Source organism: Maniola jurtina, chromosome 20 (genome assembly GCF_905333055.1).
Source record: "Maniola jurtina chromosome 20, ilManJurt1.1, whole genome shotgun sequence".
Taxonomy (NCBI): domain Eukaryota; kingdom Metazoa; phylum Arthropoda; class Insecta; order Lepidoptera; family Nymphalidae; genus Maniola; species Maniola jurtina.
The window spans coordinates 214,400-236,907 of NC_060048.1; the positions used below are offsets into that span (position 1 = coordinate 214,400).

The following is a 22,508-nucleotide window of genomic DNA, read 5'->3' on the forward strand; positions in this document are numbered from 1 at the left end:
ATAGGCCAGTAACCACTAAAAAGGTAAAGCAGTTCAAACTAAAGGTTTTAACTGCTTTACCTAAACTTGACTTTACTCAGGGTGGTCCGGATGAACACTATAATGCTTTTTTTGATCTCATAAACTCTCAATTTAATTCTACCTTTAAAATTGTAGAAAAAAAACTGTTTAAAAATCTTAAATTTAGTGACTGGGCTACTGTTGGCATCTATAAAAGTAGAAATAAGTTGTTCGACTTGTATGCAGAAAAACAATATAACTACACTCCCACATTTGTTGAATATGTAAAAAATTATTCAAAATTATTCAAAAAGGTTTGCATACAAGCAAAGTCACTCTGCATAAAGCAAAAAATTATTAATTCTGATAATAAAATTAAAGCAGCTTGGGATATCATCACGGATGAAACTGGGAAACAAAAAGTGCATAACAATAAATTGGAGCTAAAAATTAATAACCGTATTATTGACTCCAATATTGAAATTGCAAATACATTTGAGAATTTTTTCCAGAACATTCCAGTCATCACTACTAGTTCCCTTAGCTCTTCACCAACAGAAGCCTATGATCTTCTCAGGGCCAATGTCACTGAATGCGGTGTGTTGTTTAGGTTTGAATACGTTACTCCATATGACATTGTTAAAGTGTTCAAATCTTTACAAAGCAAAAAAACCGGAGATCTGTGGGGAATATCAGTAAAAATAATTAACAATATTATTGATATTATTGCGCCATATCTAGCCTTAATTTTTAATGAGTCTGTGGATACAGGCGCTTTTCCAGATCTCATGAAATGTAGTAAATTGATACCTCTTTTTAAATCGGGTAGCAAAAGTGACCCAAACAATTACAGGCCAATTTCAATTTTGCCAACACTGAGCAAGATATTTGAGAAAGTCATGCTCAACCAACTGCTTCAGCATTTCAATTTTAATAAGCTACTCCATTCTGAACAGTATGGCTTCACTAAAGGTCGATCAACAACCGACGCGGCCGCAATGCTGTTAAAGCATATATTCAATGCGTGGGAGGGGTCACAGAATGCCATTGGTATTTTCTGTGATTTATCCAAGGCATTTGATTGCGTTGAGCACGAGACTCTTTTAGTTAAATTGAGCCACTATGGAATCAAAGACACTGCGCTTGGTCTCATTGCGTCCTATCTTAGTGATCGTATTCAAACAGTATGTGTGAATGATGTGAAGTCATCCGGATCAGCCTCACTAATGGGTGTTCCTCAAGGCTCTATTCTAGGTCCTTTCATGTTCTTAGTATACATAAACGATTTACCATATGTAGTCCAAAATATTTGCGATATCGTACTATTTGCTGACGATACGTCTTTGATTTTTAAAGTCGATAGAAATAAGGACAATTTTGACGATATAAATGGTGCCATATCTCAGGTAACTCACTGGTTTACTGTAAATAATCTACTTTTAAATGCAAAAAAAACTAAGTGTATTGAATTCGCACTGCCCAATACCAAGAACACAAGTAACATTAATTTAATGATAAATAATGATATTTTGAAAATAGAAGAGACTACTACATTTTTGGGGATAACCTTAGATGCGAAGCTACAATGGGGCACCCATATATCAACTCTTGCTGGCAAACTAAGCTCTGCTGCTTACGCGGTTAGAAAGATTCGACAATTAACTGACGTGGAGACCGCAAAGATAGTATATTTTGCTTATTTTCATAGTATTATGTCTTATGGAATCTTAATATGGGGTAGAGCGGCAGATATTGGGAGAGTTTTTGTATTACAAAAAAGGGCAATACGCGCAATTTATAACTTAAAACCACGCGATTCACTTCGAGAAAAATTTAAGGAAATAGGTATCCTTACCGTAGCCTCTCAATATATTTACAACAACATAATTTTTGTAAGACAAAATATTCTTAGTTACAAGAAGGTTGGCGATCTACACAACAGGCTGACTAGACACCGTAACAGGCTTGCGACTCCTACGCTCCGTCTCAGGAAGGTCCAAAAGTCATTTGTGGGAATGGGTATAATCTTCTATAACAAAATTCCTCAGTCAATTTTGGACTTGCCTTTACACAGGTTCAAAAAATCTATTAAAAATATGCTCTTGAGAAAAGCATATTATACTATCGAAGATTATGTAAATGATAAAAAAGCGTGGATTTGAACTTCGATTCGCTCCAGCAATGCGCAGGACTTCAATTGCTTTTATACATGGCATAATATTGTATATCAAATCTTTGAAAAGAGCAACCGCCGAGTTTCTTGCTGGTTCTTCTCGGTAGGAAAGGCATTCCGAACCAGTGGTAGATGCTTTTGACGATTCGAAAGAACTTGTAAAAGTCTAATTGAATAAAAACATTTTGAATTTTGAATTTTGAATTTTGAATGGGATTTTTATGCGCTTGTAAATTTGATGAACGGTTGTCTTACATCAATTTGAGGTGTGGAACATTATTTGGTGTCATAAAAACATGTAGATATGAGTATCTACTTTATGTTTTATCGACAGGTTGTAAACTTTTTCAAGTACAATATATTATCAATTAAATGATGCCCGCGACTCCGTCCACGTGGATTTAGGTTTTTTTTAAATCTTGTAGGAACTCTTTGATTATCCGGGATAAAAAGTAGCCTATGTCCTTCCCCGGGATGTAAGCTAACTCTGTACCAAATTTCATTAAAATCGGTTCTTGTCTTTGCCAAATTAAATGAATACCAGTTTTACAATTTAGGCGGAAAAGGCAAGTAAGGACTTTAGGCGACAACTTTACATTTAGCCAAATGATCCAACTCTATTAAATAGACAGGACATCAATAATTTCCCTTATCCTGCCCAGTCGTACCGATTGGCAGTAAATACGGCATCGCTTCAAGCAATTACAATAAAATGCTATCTCAATATGAAATCGCCTCCCGCCACTTTTTGCACTTTTTGCCCCTTATTACTGCCAGATTCGCTTCCAGGAATCGGACCGGCCGCGGTCCGGTTTCAAAAACCATACGGTACCTACCTGTATGATTAAGGTGCTTGTTTAAGGCCCTTACTAAAATAAATTGACTCACCACTTACAAATAGCCATCTTATACACAATTTTTGTGATACTTTAAATGATAAGTTTAAGGCATTAGAATAGAATAGAATAGATTTTTATTCAAATAAACTTTTACAAGTGCTTTTGAATCGTCAAATAATTTACCACTGGTTCGGAATGCCGTTCCTACCGAGAAGAACAAGCAAGAAACTCGGCGATTGCTCTTTTCAATTGTTCAATTTACAATAATGTTCCATACAAGTAGTGTGTGAATTTTTATTACTAATTGAGTTATCAGGATCAACTTGTTGCCGGCTCACTACTGAGAACGGGTCCACAGATTTCTCCTCTCAGAATTAGAAGAGCTTAGACTATAATCCACCAAGCTCACCAAGGGCAGACTTCACACACCTTTAAAAACTCTCAGGCATGTATTTTTCCTCACGAGTTTCCTTAGCAAGTGATGTATAATTGCTTAACAGAGGAGTCTCTGTCACTCTCTCCATACAAACGCAATTTGGTTCTCGTTTAAATTTCAACCAATCAAACTCGATGTAATTTTGTAGACACGTTCTAGAAACTCATATTTATGTTTGTTGTTTGCCAGATTTCTGTAAAAATAACTAGTTTTAAAATACCGCGGGCTTGAAAATTTGTACCTAGTAAATATTTGACACTTTGTAACATTGCAACTGAATAAATCCCAGAAATGTAAAAAACCATAGACATACATATATCAGTTCCTACATTGTATCTACAACATATCATTGAGTTTGATTGGTTATAATTCAAATGAGAGTCAAATTACGTTTGTTTGGAAATAACTCTGAGGCGCCAGCTTTATAGGCTGTCACTGCAGTAAAAAGCAAATTGAAAATGAATTAAAATAGAAATGGTTATTTAATGTAATATAATTAACTTTATAACAACGATACGTATGTATTTATTCTAATGGTGTAAGATAAAACGCCCACCTGTTAATAAGCTGCGTTTACAACCAGAGATTACTCTCCATAAAACTATACTACTATGCAACAACCACACACAATAACTACACAACGATTAGCGCCGCGGTTATGGCGCGAGTCTTACTACTCTATGGCGCGAGGGCAATCATTCGCGTTTCCATAAACAAGCCAACACTGTTCTACACTCTATGGGGATACCATAAAGGGTTAGACCATAGTGATTCGACCGATTCAATTTATATTATTTTATCGACACATTCTCACTATTTTTTTTTTCATGTATCCAAGAATTCACGGTTTTCGGATTTTTTCCTTTACTTGTGCTATGAGACCTACATACCTGCCAAATTTCATGATTCTAGGTCAACGGGAAGTACCGTATAGGTTTTCTTGACAGAGACGACGGACGGACAAACAGACAGACTGACAGATAGACAACGAAGTGATCCTATAAGGGTTCCTTGTTCCTTTTGAGGTACGGAACCCTAAAGAAGTATTTTTTGTGGTTTTTACATCTAGGTAGAGCCGAATTACTTTGGCTGAGTGAAACCATTGTTCACGAGTAAATGCGTTTTGGAAAGTTTAAAAAATGTGGTAACATAATTTTTGTTTGTTGAAGTTGTTAAAAATACGTCCAGAATTTTTGTTTGTTGTGAAATGTTCAAAATATTATTTAAATGGAATTCATTCCTGGTTCACGGAACTTGGGAAATATTTGAGTACAAGCTGAGCTCGCAATTACGAAATTATATACAGCGGACAAAAACATTGGTGAATAAAGAAATAACTCGGAACATTTTAAAGTATGAATTGTTCCTACATTGTACTGTAAATTTTTTTAGGTGGAGTTTCGAATGCTTTTTTTTTGTTTTTTTTTTTTTTAATTGAAAATGTTAGCCTTATCTGATTAAAGTCAAGTCAAGTCATGCTCGCATGGAATGGTGCCAAGAATACTGGCTGCATTTGCGGGTTGGACAGCCAGGCTGATCCTTTGGATGTAGGTTCATACGCGACTTCGTCGGTAGGTAAAGTCTTTTAAGATCTCGTTGCATTTTCTTAAAATCCTTTCTAAGTGTACTTTTGTCAAGCATACGTTGCCAGAAGCTCGCGAAGGCGGTTCTGGGTGAAACTAAATGAAGGACACTTGCGTACCCCTCTAAAAGCTAAGTCAGTTGTCAGTCAGTCAGTCAGATGTAATTAACGATTTTCATACTCTACCGATAACACTTAATTAGGTACAATTGTACAAGAATCGACATAAAATAATTGACAACAAAAACCTTTACATTTTCCACGCGAAGCGGTTTATTCACAAAGGTAGGTATCTCAATTTACTATGCTTTTGAGTCTCCTAAGCCAAGGACATAGTTTGAAGTTTTTATCATAATTTCATCCAAACATGCTCGTGCTCCAACAACTTTGTACCTTAAACGACATGATTATAGAAAGCAAAACATGTTTTTTAACGTAAACGCCCTAAATACCCCTGCGAAGACAAAGTTTCGTCTTATTTCCCAATTCAGGTAAGGAATGTCTTGAGAGCCTTTTGTTATATCTCGCGGTATTTTAATTTGCCCAAATTGAACCCGCGATCCCTGGATTTTGCGAAACAAAACATTTTGGCCCATTTTGATAATATCGAAGATTCTGTAGATTGCGTTGAGCTTGTACTGGCTATACATATTTAGATGTTACATTTTTATTATGATTGCACTTTAGTCATGTAACAAGTAATTAAAAAGTGTTCAACAAAACCGGCCAAGTGTGAGTCAGACTCGCACACCGAGGGTTCCGTACTTGGGTAGTTTTTCCGACATTTTGCACGAATAATCAAAAATGATTATCCATAAAAATAAAAATAAAACTGTTTTAGAATGTACAAGTAAAGCCCTTTCATAAGATTCCACACTTGGTATAGTTATCTTACTTTGAAAATTGAAACACATTTTTTTTGTGTTGAAATCAACGATTTACGGATTTATTCCTTTACTTAGACTATAAGACCTACCTATCTGCCACGGAAAAATAGTCGAGTAAACTGTGTTTTTTATTTTGCACTTGTCATGGTCCATCGACTTTTTTTTGTTCAAATATGGACGTGGACGATCTACTCGTATAGGGACGATATCGCGGCCATCATCTAGTAGTGATAACTTTAAAACTAACTTTCGTATTCAAAATTCAGACAGACTTTTCAAAGTAGTTTTAAATTCCATGATGTCGGTGCCCTCTGACGCGGCATGTAACGTGTCTGGGACGGCGAGGCACGTGGGTTCGGTTCCCAGGCGATGTGACTGCGCGCCATGGGAGCGGGGAGCGCGAACAATACCCGATACTCGTAAACGCCTCATTGTATCGTAATTAGCTGTTATTGTTACTTGAGCGGTTGTTGCAGCCTGAACTGATGAAGAATGTACAGATTAGTGATGCTCAGTTTGGTTTTCGTCCCGGTCTCTCTACAGACTCGGCAATTCTGTCTCTGAAGCACGTCGTAAATTACTATAAAAGTCGTGATACATCGGTATATGCGTGTTTCTTGGATCTGACTCACGCATTTGATCTTGTTAATTATAATATATTATGGAGAAAAATGCGCGACTCAAATGTACATAGCGGTATTGTCGGGCTGATGAGATACTGGTATGAGAACCAGACGAACATTGTGCGTTGGGGCGACACAGCCTCTAGTGAGTTTAGACTAGAGTGTGGTGTACGTCAGGGCGGTTTAACCTCTCCGGACCTGTTCAATCTATACGTTGATGACCTGATTGAGGAGCTAAGTGGTACTGGCATCGGTTGTCATATTGACGGAGTTTGTTTTAACAACTTAAGTTACGCTGATGACATGGTGCTGCTTAGCCCCTCAATAAACGGTCTCCGTAAATTAGTATCGATCTGCGAAGGTTACGCCTTGAGACATGGATTAAAATACAATGTACGCAAATCAGAAATATTGATTTTTAGAGCTGGTAAAGGCCCAGAGAGGATACCACCAGTTTTGTTAGATGGAACACCAGTTCAGGTTGTGCAACAGTTCAGGTATCTCGGACACATGTTAACGGGATCCCTGAGCGACGATTTTGATATAGAACGAGAGCGAAGGTCACTGGCAATACGGTGCAACATGCTCGCTCGCCGATTTGCTCGGTGCTCTGAGGATGTTAAAGTTACATTGTTTAAAGCTTATTGTATGAGTTTTTATACTTCACAACTATGGATCAATTACACCAAAAGATCTTTTAACATCCTCAGGGTACAGTATAATGATGCCCTTCGCATTTTATTAAAAATGCCAAGGTATTGTAGTGCGTCGGGCATGTTCGCCGACGCTGGAGTCCCGGACTACTACGCCATTATACGAAATAGAATTGCGGGTTTCTGGGAAACAGTCCGCAATTCTAATAACAAGATGCTTAAAGTCGTCGCTCAGGCGTCCCCTGACAATGTGTTCTATAAACACTGGCTACGGGTACACCAGATCCCTAACGTAAAATGACTAACTATTTCATTTTAAACTATTTTAATTTTTATATTATATTTTGTATTTTTTACTGTTTATATGGGTATAAACCTATAACCTGCAATAAAACGATTTTATTTTATTTTATTTTTATTTATTATTGTTGTTATGATCGCGGAAATGGCCGCGGTGGAATCTTTACACGTGTTACTCTTGCCGTCAATAAAAACAAATCTTGAACCTGCGCAGTGGGCGATTAAAACGATCGTTGATTGGCGGTGGCGCCGACCGTGGCATGTGGAAGTCCCTACAAGTGATCTAGCAGTGGGCAGCTATCGGTTGACGATGATGAGATAAAGAGAAGGTAAAACCATATACCTATTATTATCATCATAATCGTCTTCATTCATTCATCATTATGAATAGGTATGCGTATACTAAACACATGTGATATCCGCCACGCCACTGTGATTGAGAGCACAGCTTTAGAGCTATACATAGAATAGAATAGATTTTTATTCAAATAAACGTTTACAAGTGCTTTTGAATCGTCAAATAATTTACACATACACGTTTGATTGCGTGACTAACATAGTGATAGTAATACGTCCATGAACATAGTGTTCAAATATAAAAAGTAAAGTATATCTAGAGATGTCAGCAGCGATAATACGCATTGACAGCTCACTACGATGCGTGTGTGTGCGACGAGGTGAAGCGTAGAGCTGTATCGAGTTGCACGAGCAGCTTGGAGCTAGCTATCCAGTTACGGGGTGTTTTATTGTTTGCCAGTACTTAACCGAATTACTCTTATCTCTCTATTTGTTGAACAAACCCAACGACCTCCTCTGGCGCTGTGGTGAACGCTGTGGTCATTCATATAAGAGGCAGGTCCCGGGTTTCTTTTTTTTAAAGTGATAACTTTCTTAAGTGCGTTGGACGATTTTGGGATGGCTGTCACCGACATGGTAATTTTATTAGCTTTTAAAATTTGTTTTGCTAATATTGCTATCTCTCTCATAATGTTCTATGCGGAAAAATATAGCACTTCTACAATAGAGGACTTCTCAATTTAGTTGGGATTGTATTAGACACACTGACATCTGGAAAACTAAAATAAAATTGGAAATGTGCTTATCTAAAATGCTTCCGATCTTTTTCAGGTTATCTACTGCATTGTTTTGTTTTTCGTGTTAATATGGATGAAATATTTATTCCTCAAAAATATGAATAAAATGTTTCTACCATTAAAACCCTTCTCACGAAACGCGAGTGGGCAATTAGATGTAAACCCCGAGATTAATACCGGTGTGATCCGTGAGCGTCTGCGCAGCTTACATCCACCTCTGCTATATAAATGATGTTGGTCCACTAGATGGGGCGCTCCACAGTAACAACGTGTTCCAACGAACATCGGCAGAGTGAACTAGAGCGTGGAAGCTCCCGGGTTGATCCTGAATCGACGATCTGTCAAATATCGATTGACATGAGTGGAGACACCGACGTGCGTTGGGTCTACAGATCACGTCTTAATACTTGGAACCATGTTATTACTGTAGAGCGTCCTATCTAGTGGAACATTAATATCTCTGCGTCTACCTCAGGTGAAGTGTCGGAGTGGTCGGAGTGCGCGCGCGCAGGATTTCATTAAGATATGGTTTGGCCACGCCCTCCACACGGTGGCACGTGACCCGGAGATCTTAATACGCAGGCAGCGTTATTCAGGCTGGAGTTCGCCGAAAGCTACATAAACAACGGTTGCTAAATCAGCTGGTTATTTCGAAACCGTCGTTTAAACAACCGTTTTAATATTTACTGTTCATCACGAAAAAGTGTAGCATGGTTACTAAATCGGCGAAACACCATCTGTTCTCAGCTACGCTGCTGCTACGAACGAACGCTAAAACGCAACGCGTTAGCGAAGACACATTGTCATTACTATTCAACACAACAAACTGTGACGCATATATTTAGGAGCATAAAATAAAATACTTTCAACTGGAAAAGTACAAAGACGCTATGGGTAAGATAAACTACGCTATTGTTCTAAATTTTGCCAGGTAGTAACCGGCCCGAATTTACAACTTCGGGGCCCCGACGTCACAGTCGTGATCATGTGTCCTGCACGTGTTGGACTGTTGATTTTTTGCTGTCGTGTTGCCGTAATTATTTGTGCGTGCATTCAAAGATGATTTTAAGAGATTCTAGTGTTTAAAATAATTTCAATATTAAAATGGAGGGCCAAAAATGTGTACAAGTGATTTGTCAAGTGACGACAAGCGCATCAGTTCGGAGTTGGTTTTAAAATATCAAAATATAGTGGAAAGCAGGATAAGTAATTATTTCCAAAAATTACATTAAACACTTGTTGCACGCTACTGAAATGAATAACGCAAAGACAAATCAAAATAATCTAAATTGATTTGTACACAAGGGCACAACAGATGTAAAAATGTGGAAACCCCGGTTAAACGACCCTTCCGAGCTCGGTTAGGTAAAACGGCCGTTTTAGGGCTGCAAACCTCGGTTAGGTGCTGGTGAACAGTAAAAATCACTTAATCAGCCGGTTTTCTAATAATCAGCCGTTTTAAAAGTCGGCGAACTCCACCCTCATTGTCTCATCTCTTACACTGAGATTCATCATCGTCCTCATGATTTACTCGTCACCGGCCCACTACTGAGAACGGATCTACTGACAGAATGAGAAGGGTTTAGAGTTTAGACCATAGCCTGTGCTGATTGACAGGATCTTTTTTAAACGTAGAATTAGAGAGTATATTTTCACACTAGCAAATAGTTTTATTATAAGTATAGATCATAAACTGTCTCAGCCGCTCAGGTAATATGTTAGCAGGCAACATAAACCCAGCGTAAGTGTATTAGATACGGCAGCACATGTTAGTTAAAGCGCCATAAACGCTATGGCGAATGGCGCGGGGGTGCACGGTGCCGGTGCCATGGTGGACACGGGGCAACACGTGTCGGCGTCGTTACGTTATGTCCCCGTTATGAACTGGTTTACTGCTGGTTATGAGTTATGGGGGTTTATATTCCAGCCTGTTTCGCTTCGAGTCGAAACAGATTTTTGTATACCATCTGAATCTGTACTACCTATATGTTTTTATATTTAGATACAAGTTAGCCCTGACCGCAATCTCATCTGGTGGTAAGAGATGATGCAGTCTAAGATAGAAGCGGGCTAACCAGCGGAGTGATTCGCTAACTCAGTGTCTAACAATGAATGATAGCCACCGAGTCCATTTTTTAATCCATCGAAGGTTTCTACGAAACAATATTTTGATATCACCCAGTGAAGCAGCAATGCAGAACTAACCAACCTCGGCACGACACTGAGCGATTCACTCACCATTAGCTGGAAAGTGTACCTATGGCAGTTTTCGTTGGCGCTAACGTAACGCTATGGCGGCACACATTGCCTGTAGGGTGGTAACTAGCCACGGCCGAAACTCCCCACCATATAACATACCTAAAGCGTGCTCTAAGGCACCCCTGCATATTATAAGCAACTTTTAAATGAAGTTCAAGTTTTTTTTTTTCAAGAAAACGTGCAAGCATTCATTGTAATTCTATTATACCCTACACTTTCTTCTTTCTTGTACTGAAGTCCCTAACGCTATATTTCCACGTCCGTCCGTCACCGTGAGAACCTCCGTCCCGTCCGTCCGATCTTATCACGACATTTACATATATGATTTTCGTCATAGGCCTCACGCACGACTTCCCAAAGTGAAGCTCTTATTGTCATAGTAATAGAGGTCATAATGTTACAGGGCTGTCTAACTTTTGATGAAACAATGAGCATTTTTTCTAAACACGTATGTGACCTTACTATAATAATAATTTTTCTATGAATTTTATTTCTTTCCGTTGGGAATTAAGGCTTTTTTGTATTTACTCTTAGTTAGTTTGTTATTTACTCGTTGAATAATATGTAGGTAAACTTTAAAATTGTAATACATTTTGTCCCATGAATATTTCGACAAAATACCTCCAAAAGTATATTTGCTGTACCTTATTTTGCTTGCAACAATAAATAACCTACGTCTACCTACGTCTTTTTAAATAATCAGACCATTGTTTAAAATACGTTAGAGCCATTTTCTTTGTAATCAAAAAATCTAAATCATAATTAAAATTTCGCATAGCACAAAGTGTCTCTAAAACTCTATGCTGTCTGTGACTCTACCACCACGCCGGTTCGGAATGCAGATTCTACTGAGAAGAGCCGGCAAGAAACTCAGCAGTTGCTTTTCAAATCCTAAAAAGTTACACAACAATACTCTACACCATCTTATAGGCAACTGAAAGCTCAGTCGGTTGCTTCTACACAACTTTGTCTGAGTAAAGTCAAAGTGCGTTCTATAGATCCAAGCCGAAGTATTCTTGTATGAGCTTATTAACATAGAATGTCGGGTGCGAACCCAGCAGACCGAACGTAACCACTGAGTCACTGGCGCGCGTAATTGGTACGACATGAGGTTCGATAATATCGGTACAAAACTGCGCTCGCGCAGGCAGTCGAAGTAACCGTGCCATCGAACTCTCTTGCATCTCATTCCCTTATCATACATCTGAGGAAGCTGGAAGTTACTTCAAGACTATGATAATCTTTTATTACAAATGAGCTTTTGTTATCAATATCAAAAGGCCTATTTGTCTCTTATCTTACCTTAATTTATTTAAATGCAGTATTTGTTCAGTCACAGGAAAATGAAATGATACAAAACGAAGCGAGATGAAATTATTTTTTTTTTTTAAATTCAAATTGTCAAGTAGGCCAAATTATGGCGTTTGATAAGTCAAGGCTCTACCACGCACACCAACAGCAAGAAGCTACTCAAAAGAGGGAAACAAGAAACTCAGCAGTTGTTCTATTCACAAGACATAAATATATACCTACCTACATAATATCATACATGCAATCTTTTCCCCAAACGGATCTCCGTAAAACACAAATCAAAATGTACCTATGTACTTGTAAGAAAGTACCTTTTATGAGGTCGAATATTCGGAGTTCGAAATCCCTGCCTGTTGATGCGTGGATGATAAATTAAAGATATTTCTTCTAAAAATGAATTTATTGGCGCGCAGACCGTTTGGGTTTTTAACAAAGAGAAGAGAACAAAGAAAAATTATAAAAACGTAAAATGACAATCTAGAAAATATATAAAAATTGAGGGTTGTTAAATAAAATATGTTGTATGAACTGACATTTCAAACAGATAACAAATGTATGATTTTAGATAAGTAATATTTGATTTTAATACATGAAATATATGTTATGTAGTTAATTAATTTATATTTAAAGTATATACAATACAAAAATACTCTCAGGATAAACAATTATTTATGGTCTTTGTCAACATTATTAAAATTATTCGCAACAAAGTGCATTTGCCGAAAAGAAACTGTAGGCGCTTCAACATCCTCCCCTCCGTGGAAAGTGCAGCTTTCAACTTTCTGGATCAACACAGGTAAGTAGTGGACAAAGTTTTACGTATGGTCTTCTGAAGGTGCCTTTGGATGTAGTTACTTCAGCGACGCGTGATACTCCATCTGATCCAGGAAATAATCGGGAAACTCTTCCTAGCTTCCAGCATAGTGGAGGTAAGTTGTCCTCTATTAGAAGTACTAGATCTCCTTCTTTTAGTTTTGCAGAATTTGTTCTCCATTTTGATCGCTGCTGAAGTTCTGCGATGTATTCCTTTTGCCATCGCTGCCAAAAGTGCTGGCGAATTTGTTCGAGTCTTTCATAGCGTCGAAGGCGATTTGGATTGTAATCTTGTAGCGGAGGTGATGGCAACGAAGTAAGTGGACGCCCTATCAGAAAGTGCCCCGGAGTTAAGGAGAGGTAGTCGGTAGGATTGGATGTCAGGGGACATAAAGGTCTACTATTTAAAATAGCTTCAACTTGAGTGAATAATGTTCCTAATTCTTCAAAATTTAGATGGGTGTTACCCATGACGCGACGGATGTGGTATTTAGCGGATTTGACACCAGCCTCAAAAATGCCACCAAAGTGGGAACTATACGTGTGTGAGAATATGAATTTAATTTGTTCTTCAGTTGCAGAGTCAATGATAGTTTGTTTATTGGCCTTTAAAAAATTGCCTATTTCCTTGGCTGCCGCGACAAAATTTCCCGCGTTATCGCAAAAAATTTCCGCAGGTTTTCCACGTCTAGACGAAAATCGGCGTAGCGCTTGTAAAAAACCTTCTTTGGTTAGGTCACTGACAGCTTCTAAATGTAAACATTTGAATCTTAGGCATACGAATAAACACAAATATGCTTTGATGACTCTGGACCCACGACCCTTCTTGTTAGAGATATAGAATGGACCAGCAAAGTCTATTCCCACAGTTTTGAATGGAAAGTCAGGTGTAATTCTTTGGATGGGTAAGTTACCCATTATGGGATAGATTGCCTTCCCTTGATGGCGCTTGCATGTTACGCAGTTGTGAAATGTGTTTCTAGCAAGGTGTCTGCCGTTAACTGGCCATAATGATTCACGGATTGATGCAAGCAATAGCTGTGGTCCAGCATGCATATGACGAAGGTGGTATTGTTTGAAAATTAATTTAGTAAGATGATGACTTGAGTGTAGCAAAATAGGATGTTTTTTGTTGAAATCATAGTTAGAATTGTCAATTCTGCCACCAACTCTTATTAATTTAGCATCCTTATCAAAGAAAGGTGTCAATGATATAATATTAGAATTATTGCTAATTGGCTTTCCACTTGCTAATAATTTAAATTCCTTTGGAAAAGATTGTTCTTGAGCTATGGCACAAAGATTTGAAAATGCATCATTTAATTCTTCTAAGGATAAACTGCCTGTGAGTTTATTTGTTTTGTGTCGTAGGTTATGAATAAACCGTTTTATGTATGCAAAAGTTCTTTGTAATTTTGATAATTTTGAGTAACGTTCAAATTCTATAATAGAATCTGGAATGTCTACTACCGCAGCTGAAAGGCTTTTAGTTTCTGGTAGGTTCTCCTCAATGCGTTGTGATGGAAGAACAGGCCATTCTGATTCTGGTTTTTGCAAGAACTCGGGACCATGCCACCACATCTGCCTAGATACTATATCCATAGGAGTAATGCCCCTAGAAATATAGTCTGCAGGATTAAGTGCAGTGGGCACGTAGCGCCATGAAGATATATCAGTTGTTTCGGATATCTCCACGACCCTATTCGCCACGAATGTTTTCAATTTTCGACAGTTAGTATTAAGCCATCCAAGAACCACTGTGGAGTCACACCAGTGCACCTGACGCGAAACCGAGCATCGAAGAGATTCGACGACGGTTTTGGATAATTTACCCGCCAGGAGAGCTCCACAGAGCTCTAAACGAGGTATTGTAGTTGGTTTCATTGGAGATACTTTAGATTTAGAGCATAATAAGTTTACGCTGATACCTTCATTGTTGATGGATCGTATGTAAATGCAAGTCCCGTACGCACCTTGTGAAGCATCGCTGAATGAATGAAGTTCTATTGTTGTAGGATTGTCACAAAGTACGTTTCGAGGAACTTCGAAATTTGCAAGACTTGGCAATATATTGGAAAATTCATCCCAAGCATGTTGTATGTCTCTGGGTACGGGATCATCCCAATCAATTTTTTGAAGCCACAGAGACTGCAATAGCATTTTAGGTAAAATGACACATGGACTTATCAAACCCAATGGATCAAAGATTTTGAATGTAAAGGACAAGATTAAACGTTTGGTTACCTTTGATGATTTGTCAGGGATCTGGAATGATATCTGAAGTTTGTCATTCCCCGGAGTCCACCCAAGTCCTAAAGTGGAAGTGGAGGAGCTAATACTTAATTTTTCTTCTGGATTTATGGCATTCAAAATTGATTTGGAATTAGATCGATATTTCCGAAGGTTGAAGCATCCAGACTTAAGAGTATTAGATACCGAATTTTGAATGTGTATCAGTTCGTCCTCGGTGTTAGCTCCGGTAATGAGATCATCGACATAGAAATCATTTTTAATTATTGTTTCGATTGATTTGTCTGTACACTCGTGTCCTAATTGCCAAAGACAACGTGTGCTTAAGAAACTTGAACTTGCTAGACCGTACGTTACGGTTTTTAGACGCAATATTTTAATTGGTTCCGATTCATGCTCTCGCCATAAAATTAATTGGAGATTTTGATTATCATCATGTAATGCAATTTGCCGATACATTTTTTCGATGTCAGCTGTTAGTAAAAATTTATATTGTCTGGCTCGAATTAATATTGCAAAGAGTGAATCTTGGATATTTGGCCCCGCCATCAGAATGTCATTGAGTGCGTAGCCTGAAGGGGTAGGGGCAGATCCGTCATAGACGACTCTAATTTTCGTCGACTCGCTTGTCTCCTTGAATACAGCATGATGACACAAAAAATAGGATAGTTCAGGTGGTTTAGTTATAGGAAGAACTTCTAAATGACCAAGCGCAGCATATTCGCGAATAAATTCGACGTATTGTTCTTTGATCTGCGGATTTCTCCTAAAACGCTTTTCTAAATTTAGAAATCGCTGCTTAGCCATGGTATAGGAATCACCTAAACAATCTGGTGTATCAATGAGTGGAAGTTGAACACAAAACCTTCCACTTGATAATCGAGTGGTATTGGATACAAAATGTTGTTCACAGGCCTTTTCTGATTTAGTAAGGCATGTTTTGTTTGGAATCTCTTCAATGTTCCAGAATTTTGGTAATAGTTCACGTAGACTTTCTGTTTCTTCATTTTGTTTTAGTATTGACTTATTACATTGAATTTTGTTGGACATATTGACATTTGTATAAATTGGACCGGCAATTATCCAGCCAAACTTTGTGTTTCTTAATTTTGGAAAACTTGGACCTAAGGTAAGTGTATCATTACCTAGGACATCCCAGAAGAGGTCTGCACCAATGAGGACATCGATGGACGAAGAAATGTCAAAATTAGGATCTGCAAGTTTCAAATTATTTGGAATTTTAAAACCTTGTAAATTCATAGGAGCAGCAGGAATCGAACCTGTCAACTCTTTGAGTATATAGCAAGTCAAAGCAACGTTATAATCTTGGTGTATTGAACTAATATGTGCAATGCAACTCTCAGTGATGAAATTTGAAGAGTTGTTGCCAATACCTACAACGTTAATTTTATTAATAGGCTGTGACTCGAGACCTAGAATGTCTTTCAAACGATTGGTTAAAAATGATGATTGACTTCCGCAATCTAATAAAGCGCGGACCTTTAATGATTTGTTTATTTTAGGATTGGTAACTTCGACTATGGCTGTAGACAATATGACTTGATTTACTGGTTGTCTAGAAAAATTTACTATTGTTTCAGTAGTGTTTGTAGAATCATTGCTATTGGAATTAGACGGTGCTGTTTGCTCACACAAAAAACTATTATGAAACTTCTTGCACTTACGACAAGGACCAAGCCTACAGTTGCGCTGATTATGGCCTAATCTGAGGCAATTTACGCACAGTTTTAGTCGCTGTACGTCAGCCTTTCTTTGTTCTATACTTTTGGCCTTGAACTTAGCGCAATCATATATTCTGTGGTCACCTTTGCATATAACGCAACCTTTAGCATTGTTATTTGGAGTTAGTGAAGTAAAAGATTTTGTTTGATTGCTAGTGATAGAATTCTGACCTGTAGCAGGGCGTGAAGAGGTGAATGATGTCTTAGACCTCTCCAATCTATTGCGATTAAGTGTCTCTAAAATGTCTGCGCGATCTGTTAAAAATTTGTTAAATTGTGTAAGTGTGGGTATATCGTCCAAAGAATTTCGCATCTCTTCCCACTTAGTAAGTGTACGTGGATCTAATTTTGAGCAAATCATATGAATTATCATTAAGTCCCAATGTTCAGTAGCTTGACCCAAACTGGACAATGCACGTAAGTTCTTAGTAACTGTGTCCACCACAAAGCGTAATGAACGATCAGTCTCGCGTGTCATAGTTTCGATTTTAAAAAGAGCATTTAGATGATGATTAATAAGTTGTCGCTTGTTATCGTACCTATCGCACAATAAGCGCCACGCGTCATTATAGTTAGAAGCAGAAACCTCCAGATTCGCGATGACACGAGCGGCGTCACCTTCCAAGTACGATACCAAATAATGAAATTTATGAATAGGCTTGATGCGCTCGTTGTTGTGTATAAGCGATAAAAAAGTGTCGCGGAATTCAAGCCACCGAAAATAGGCACCATCGAATTTATTAATTTGCAATTGCGGTAACTTAAACTCAGCTTCATAGTGTTCGCGATGGCACTGAGACAAGGACGAGTTGCTATGATCGTGACTGTCTTTATGACTATTCGATTCGTTAATAATAGTTTGAGCTATAGCCATACATGTCGCACAGTCCTGCTCAATGGCATCTCGTTCGTTGATTTCAAAAGCTATATTTTCTGAATTTAAAACATCGATTGAATCTTGCAACTGCTCGTATTGAACCGAAAGTAAACGAAATTTCTCTAATTTAATTGTTAATTCGGATATTTGAATTGCCGTTAAAACTTCTTTTTTAGAAATATTATCGACATAGTTTTTAAATTTTGTGATACGGCCCTTAATTGACGTTCTTTTTGTTAATAGGCTCCTTAAATCGCCTTTGTTGTCGTTAACATTAGTCATTTTGTATAATATTTGTTACTCGAATGATTCCAAAATTAATAACTAAAATAATAAATAAATTCTCACGCTCCTTGTATAGTCTCTTTGGTGTCACCTGTGATCCGGCAAGCGCAGCTCAGCTCCGTGGAACGCGATGTATAGCTCGCGCCCGCCACGCCACGTCGCGTCGTGAGTAGGTGTAGGTACCCCGCCAAGCTGAAATCGTCGGCACACTGACCTTGAGTACTTATTTCAGTACAATAAGCAAAGGAGTTTTGATAGGCACTAATTTTGACTAAATAGTTACGTTAGGTATAAATGTTAAAACTACAATGATAAACTAACAAACAAATTATTGAATATTTTACTAGTTAGGAAACGATAAATATGTATATCGAGTTTTATTTTATAATATCTAATTGTTTAGAACACTAAATATCTATAAAGAGCCTCCGGCGCGAAAAAAAAAAATAACGACAATAAAATATGATGCAATAGTTACGATGATGACGTAGGTACTTTGATTTAAAACTGTTTTATTTCACTAATTAAGGTATTATTTCACTCTAATCGCAGTGTATTTCAATAGTAGCCTTTAAGTAAGAAAGGATTTGAATGATATTTTATAGGAATGAGTATCTAGGAATGAGATATTGATGAGACAAAAGAGGTTATGTGTAGGAAAAGTAGGGCACTTATCTGAATAGGCCGGCACGGATGCGAATGCTGATCGGTGCTGACTTCAGCGCAGATGTCCTCCAATTCCAGAAATACGATCACCTTCCCGGCTTGAGCTGCTCTGACCAGATGATTGTAATACGTTGCTGGATCGTCGAGTAACCGCCAAGTTGCAATTGCGTATATCTTGATTATTGTTGGTCGTCTCTTTTTGTTTGTAGTTTACAGGTTCGTATTGTTACTTTACGGTCGCCAATTGTTGATGCGTGGATGATAAATTAAAGATATTTCTTCTAAAAATGAATTTATTGGCGCGCAGACCGTTTGGTTTTAACAAAGAGAAGAGAACAAAGAAAAATTATAAAAACGTAAAATGACAATCTAGAAAATATATAAAAATTGAGGGTTGTTAAATAAAATATGTTGTATGAACTGACATTTCAAACAGATAACAAATGTATGATTTTAGATAAGTAATATTTGATTTTAATACATGAAATATATGTTATGTAGTTAATTAATTTATATTTAAAGTATATACAATACAAAAATACTCTCAGGATAAACAATTATTTATGGTCTTTGTCAACATTATTAAAATTATTCGCAACAAAGTGCATTTGCCGAAAAGAAACTGTAGGCGCTTCAACACTGCCCATTTTTAAAAATCGTTTGAAAGAATTTTACTTATCTATGCCATAATAGCTTAAATATTGTTTTTATTTATTATATTATTATGTTTTATATTTTTTTATATTATATGTATCCCTTTTATATTATATGCAAGTAATTATATTGTCATATATAATAACTTTTTATGTTTATTAGTATATATATAAATCTTTTTAAAAATTCCTTGCGACTTGGTACTATCCCACCTCCTTCCTAGAACTTCTCCTTTCAGCAAAGGTTGCCTGGTAGAGATTGCTCCAAGCAATAAGGCCGCCTTTGCACACATTTGTTTTTTTTCTGTTTTCTTCTTACTGTGTTGTTATCCTTTACGTGTGTTTTTGTGTGCAATAAAGAGTTTCTATCTATCTATCTATCGATCAATTCATCAACATTCCAAGTATTCACTAAAGTTCTACTTAGGTATTTATTGGTGTAAAGTGAGTAATACTGGAGTGACTGGAGTAGGTACACTCATTTCCGTCGTCGCGTCGTCGCTAGCATAGCATCACGCGTCGCGCGTAAAGCATAACCCTCGCCACGTCTTGTCACGTCATTAATTTGTCACGCCAGTTACGTGCCCACATCCCACCTGCTTTTTATCGCCATTACACTCCGCCCACTCTGGCACAGTAGATACACTACTACACAGATAGTGGCTTGCATGGATTTCGAAGCTAGAGTAAGCAACAGTTTCTAAGGTTACATAATTACTAAGTTAGTTGTGGTGAAAAATGAGCACTGAGCTATTTCAAATTGGGTAAGCAATGTCTTTATGTTTCTATGAAGTACATACCTTACTATCCTCTGTGACAGTAGTGTGCCGTCCAGAGTGAATGATTCTGAGTTCAGTACAAAAGAGTCGGTTTAGGAAATCTTTTCTAAAATGGTTTAATTCTTGTCTTGACTGTTACTAGTCCCATCCAGCCCATAACGACATTTTGTCCATTAGTTGTTCACGAACAAATAAATTAGTATTTTTAATTTTAAAAGTGAGACAACTATACCTACCAATAATATAATATAAAAGTGCTTTACCTGTACATTCTAAAACAGATTTTTATTTATTTTTCTGCATAATAGTTTTTGATTTATCGTGCAAAATGTCGGGCAAAATACCCGAGTACGGAACCTTCGGTGCGCGAGTCTGACTCGCACTTGGCCGGGTTTTTTAAAATTATTTTTGTTCGATTTGGGCAGACTTGTCAACATTGGTACACCAACTGCCAACAATTTTAATTAGCACTCAAAATAACTAACTATCTCAGTGGATAATTCGACAAGTACAGTTTAATCTCGCGGTGATCTCGCCTAATGGCAGCTGCGGCGGAATGGAGATGTCTCGAGAGTGGATGCGAGCGACGCTGTCAGCTGTGTGCGTTGCCTCGTCGTTAATTGCTGCCACGATATGTCCAGATAAAGACCATAACACTAATTACATAAAATAAATAAATAAATACCGAGATAAAGTTCAAAACTCTCGACTCGGTCTACTTATCCATAATAAACGCTGAAATGTGGTACAATTGTTTTTCTGTCGCTTGACAGAAAGAGAAAACATGCGAAAACCGTGAATTTGCGGTTACATCACAAGAAAAAATTAAAATGTGGTTCAATTTTCAAAGTATGATAATAATTGATAACTATACCAAATGGGGTATCATATGACAAGGCTTTACCTGTACATTCTAAAACAGATTTTTATTTATTTTTCTGCGTAATAGTTTTTGATTTATCGTGCAAAATGTTGGGAAAATACCCCACACGGAACCAGCGGTGCGCGAGTCTGACTCGCACTTGGCCGGTTTTTTTGATTGGCAATTAATACTTTGAAGTAATAGAGCAGTCTGCGCTTCTCATAAAATCTTCATATCAGAAAGAATGTAAAAAATCCCACAGCAACGACAGAGCGCTCTCATAGCATCGGATAACTCCAAAAGCAACATTTTGTATTAATTTAAAATGACTTACTAGATAGCTTGCAATTAGAAACCTCTTCAGCGATGTTATCACCGAATTAAATTAAACTATATTATAAGCTATAGCAGCTATTACACTGCCCCAATATTAGAAACAGAGATTATCGAGCATTCTTCAGATAAAATCAAATTTATGTTTTGTAGGGCTATGGGGCCACTAATTGGTAAGAACTTGTTCCTAGCATAGACGATATTGTATCTCTGATTCCAAATACTGTTTGCCTAATTGAATACCGTACCATTTTCAAGAACCGAGCTGGTTTAAGCTTACCTATCATCCATCAACCCATCGCCGGCTCACTACAGAGCACGGGTCTCCTCTCAGTATGAGAAGGGTTGGGTTACTCCACCATGCTGACCATGTGTGGATTGGCAGACTCCACACACCTTTGAGAACATAAGAAGAACTCACAGGCATGTAAGTTTCTTCACGATGTTTTCCTTTACCGTTAAAGAAGTGATATTTAATCGATTAAAACGCATATAATTCCGAAAAGTTAGTTCCCGGGATCGAACCCTCGACCTGCCGAATAGAAGACCGATGTCCTAACCACTAGGCTATCGCGGCTAAGGTAAATCTTGAATTGGAAAAAATAATAGAAATGTTTTTGATGAAATATTTTCAGCAGATGTAACCGCGAGGATGTATGGGCCATGAGAGTTACCTAACGAGGTATAAATCTCTAGGAATTGGGGAAGTCTCTAGTCGATGACCCCAATACGTATCCACAAACGTCGATATCTAATCAAGTGTCAGCCGTCACCAGCTGTTAAAGTAGTTTACGACGCCATTAACAGTCGTTTACATAATTTACAATATTTTAACGACTCCCTTTCTTCATAGATAGGCACTTAAGCGCAAACATTCAGGTCGCATCAACATTATATGGCGTATGGGTGAGCTTTAGGCAAATTTAAATACCTGTTTGATTTCCTATAGCGGGTTAAAAAGTCGGTTAAGAACGAATCGAGTTCTCCTGTCAGCGGTTCCGTATAATAAAAAAATTCGTTAGGTCTCTACATTTTTTCTGCAGCCGATTCAAGTGCTGTCTCGTTTTAAAAGTGTCCTAAGACTAAGCAAA

General features: G+C 37.7%; 1 protein-coding gene across 1 annotated transcript; it reads right to left on the reverse strand.

The window, feature by feature from the left end:
• Positions 1–12,583: 12,583 nt before the first annotated feature.
• LOC123875902 lies at positions 12,584–17,619 on the reverse strand. Its single transcript, XM_045921988.1, has one exon. It carries the CDS (start codon positions 17,438–17,440, stop codon positions 12,932–12,934), a length of 4,509 nt encoding a protein of 1,502 aa, XP_045777944.1. The 5' UTR covers positions 17,441–17,619; the 3' UTR covers positions 12,584–12,931.
• Between the last annotated feature and the right edge of the window lie 4,889 nt (positions 17,620–22,508).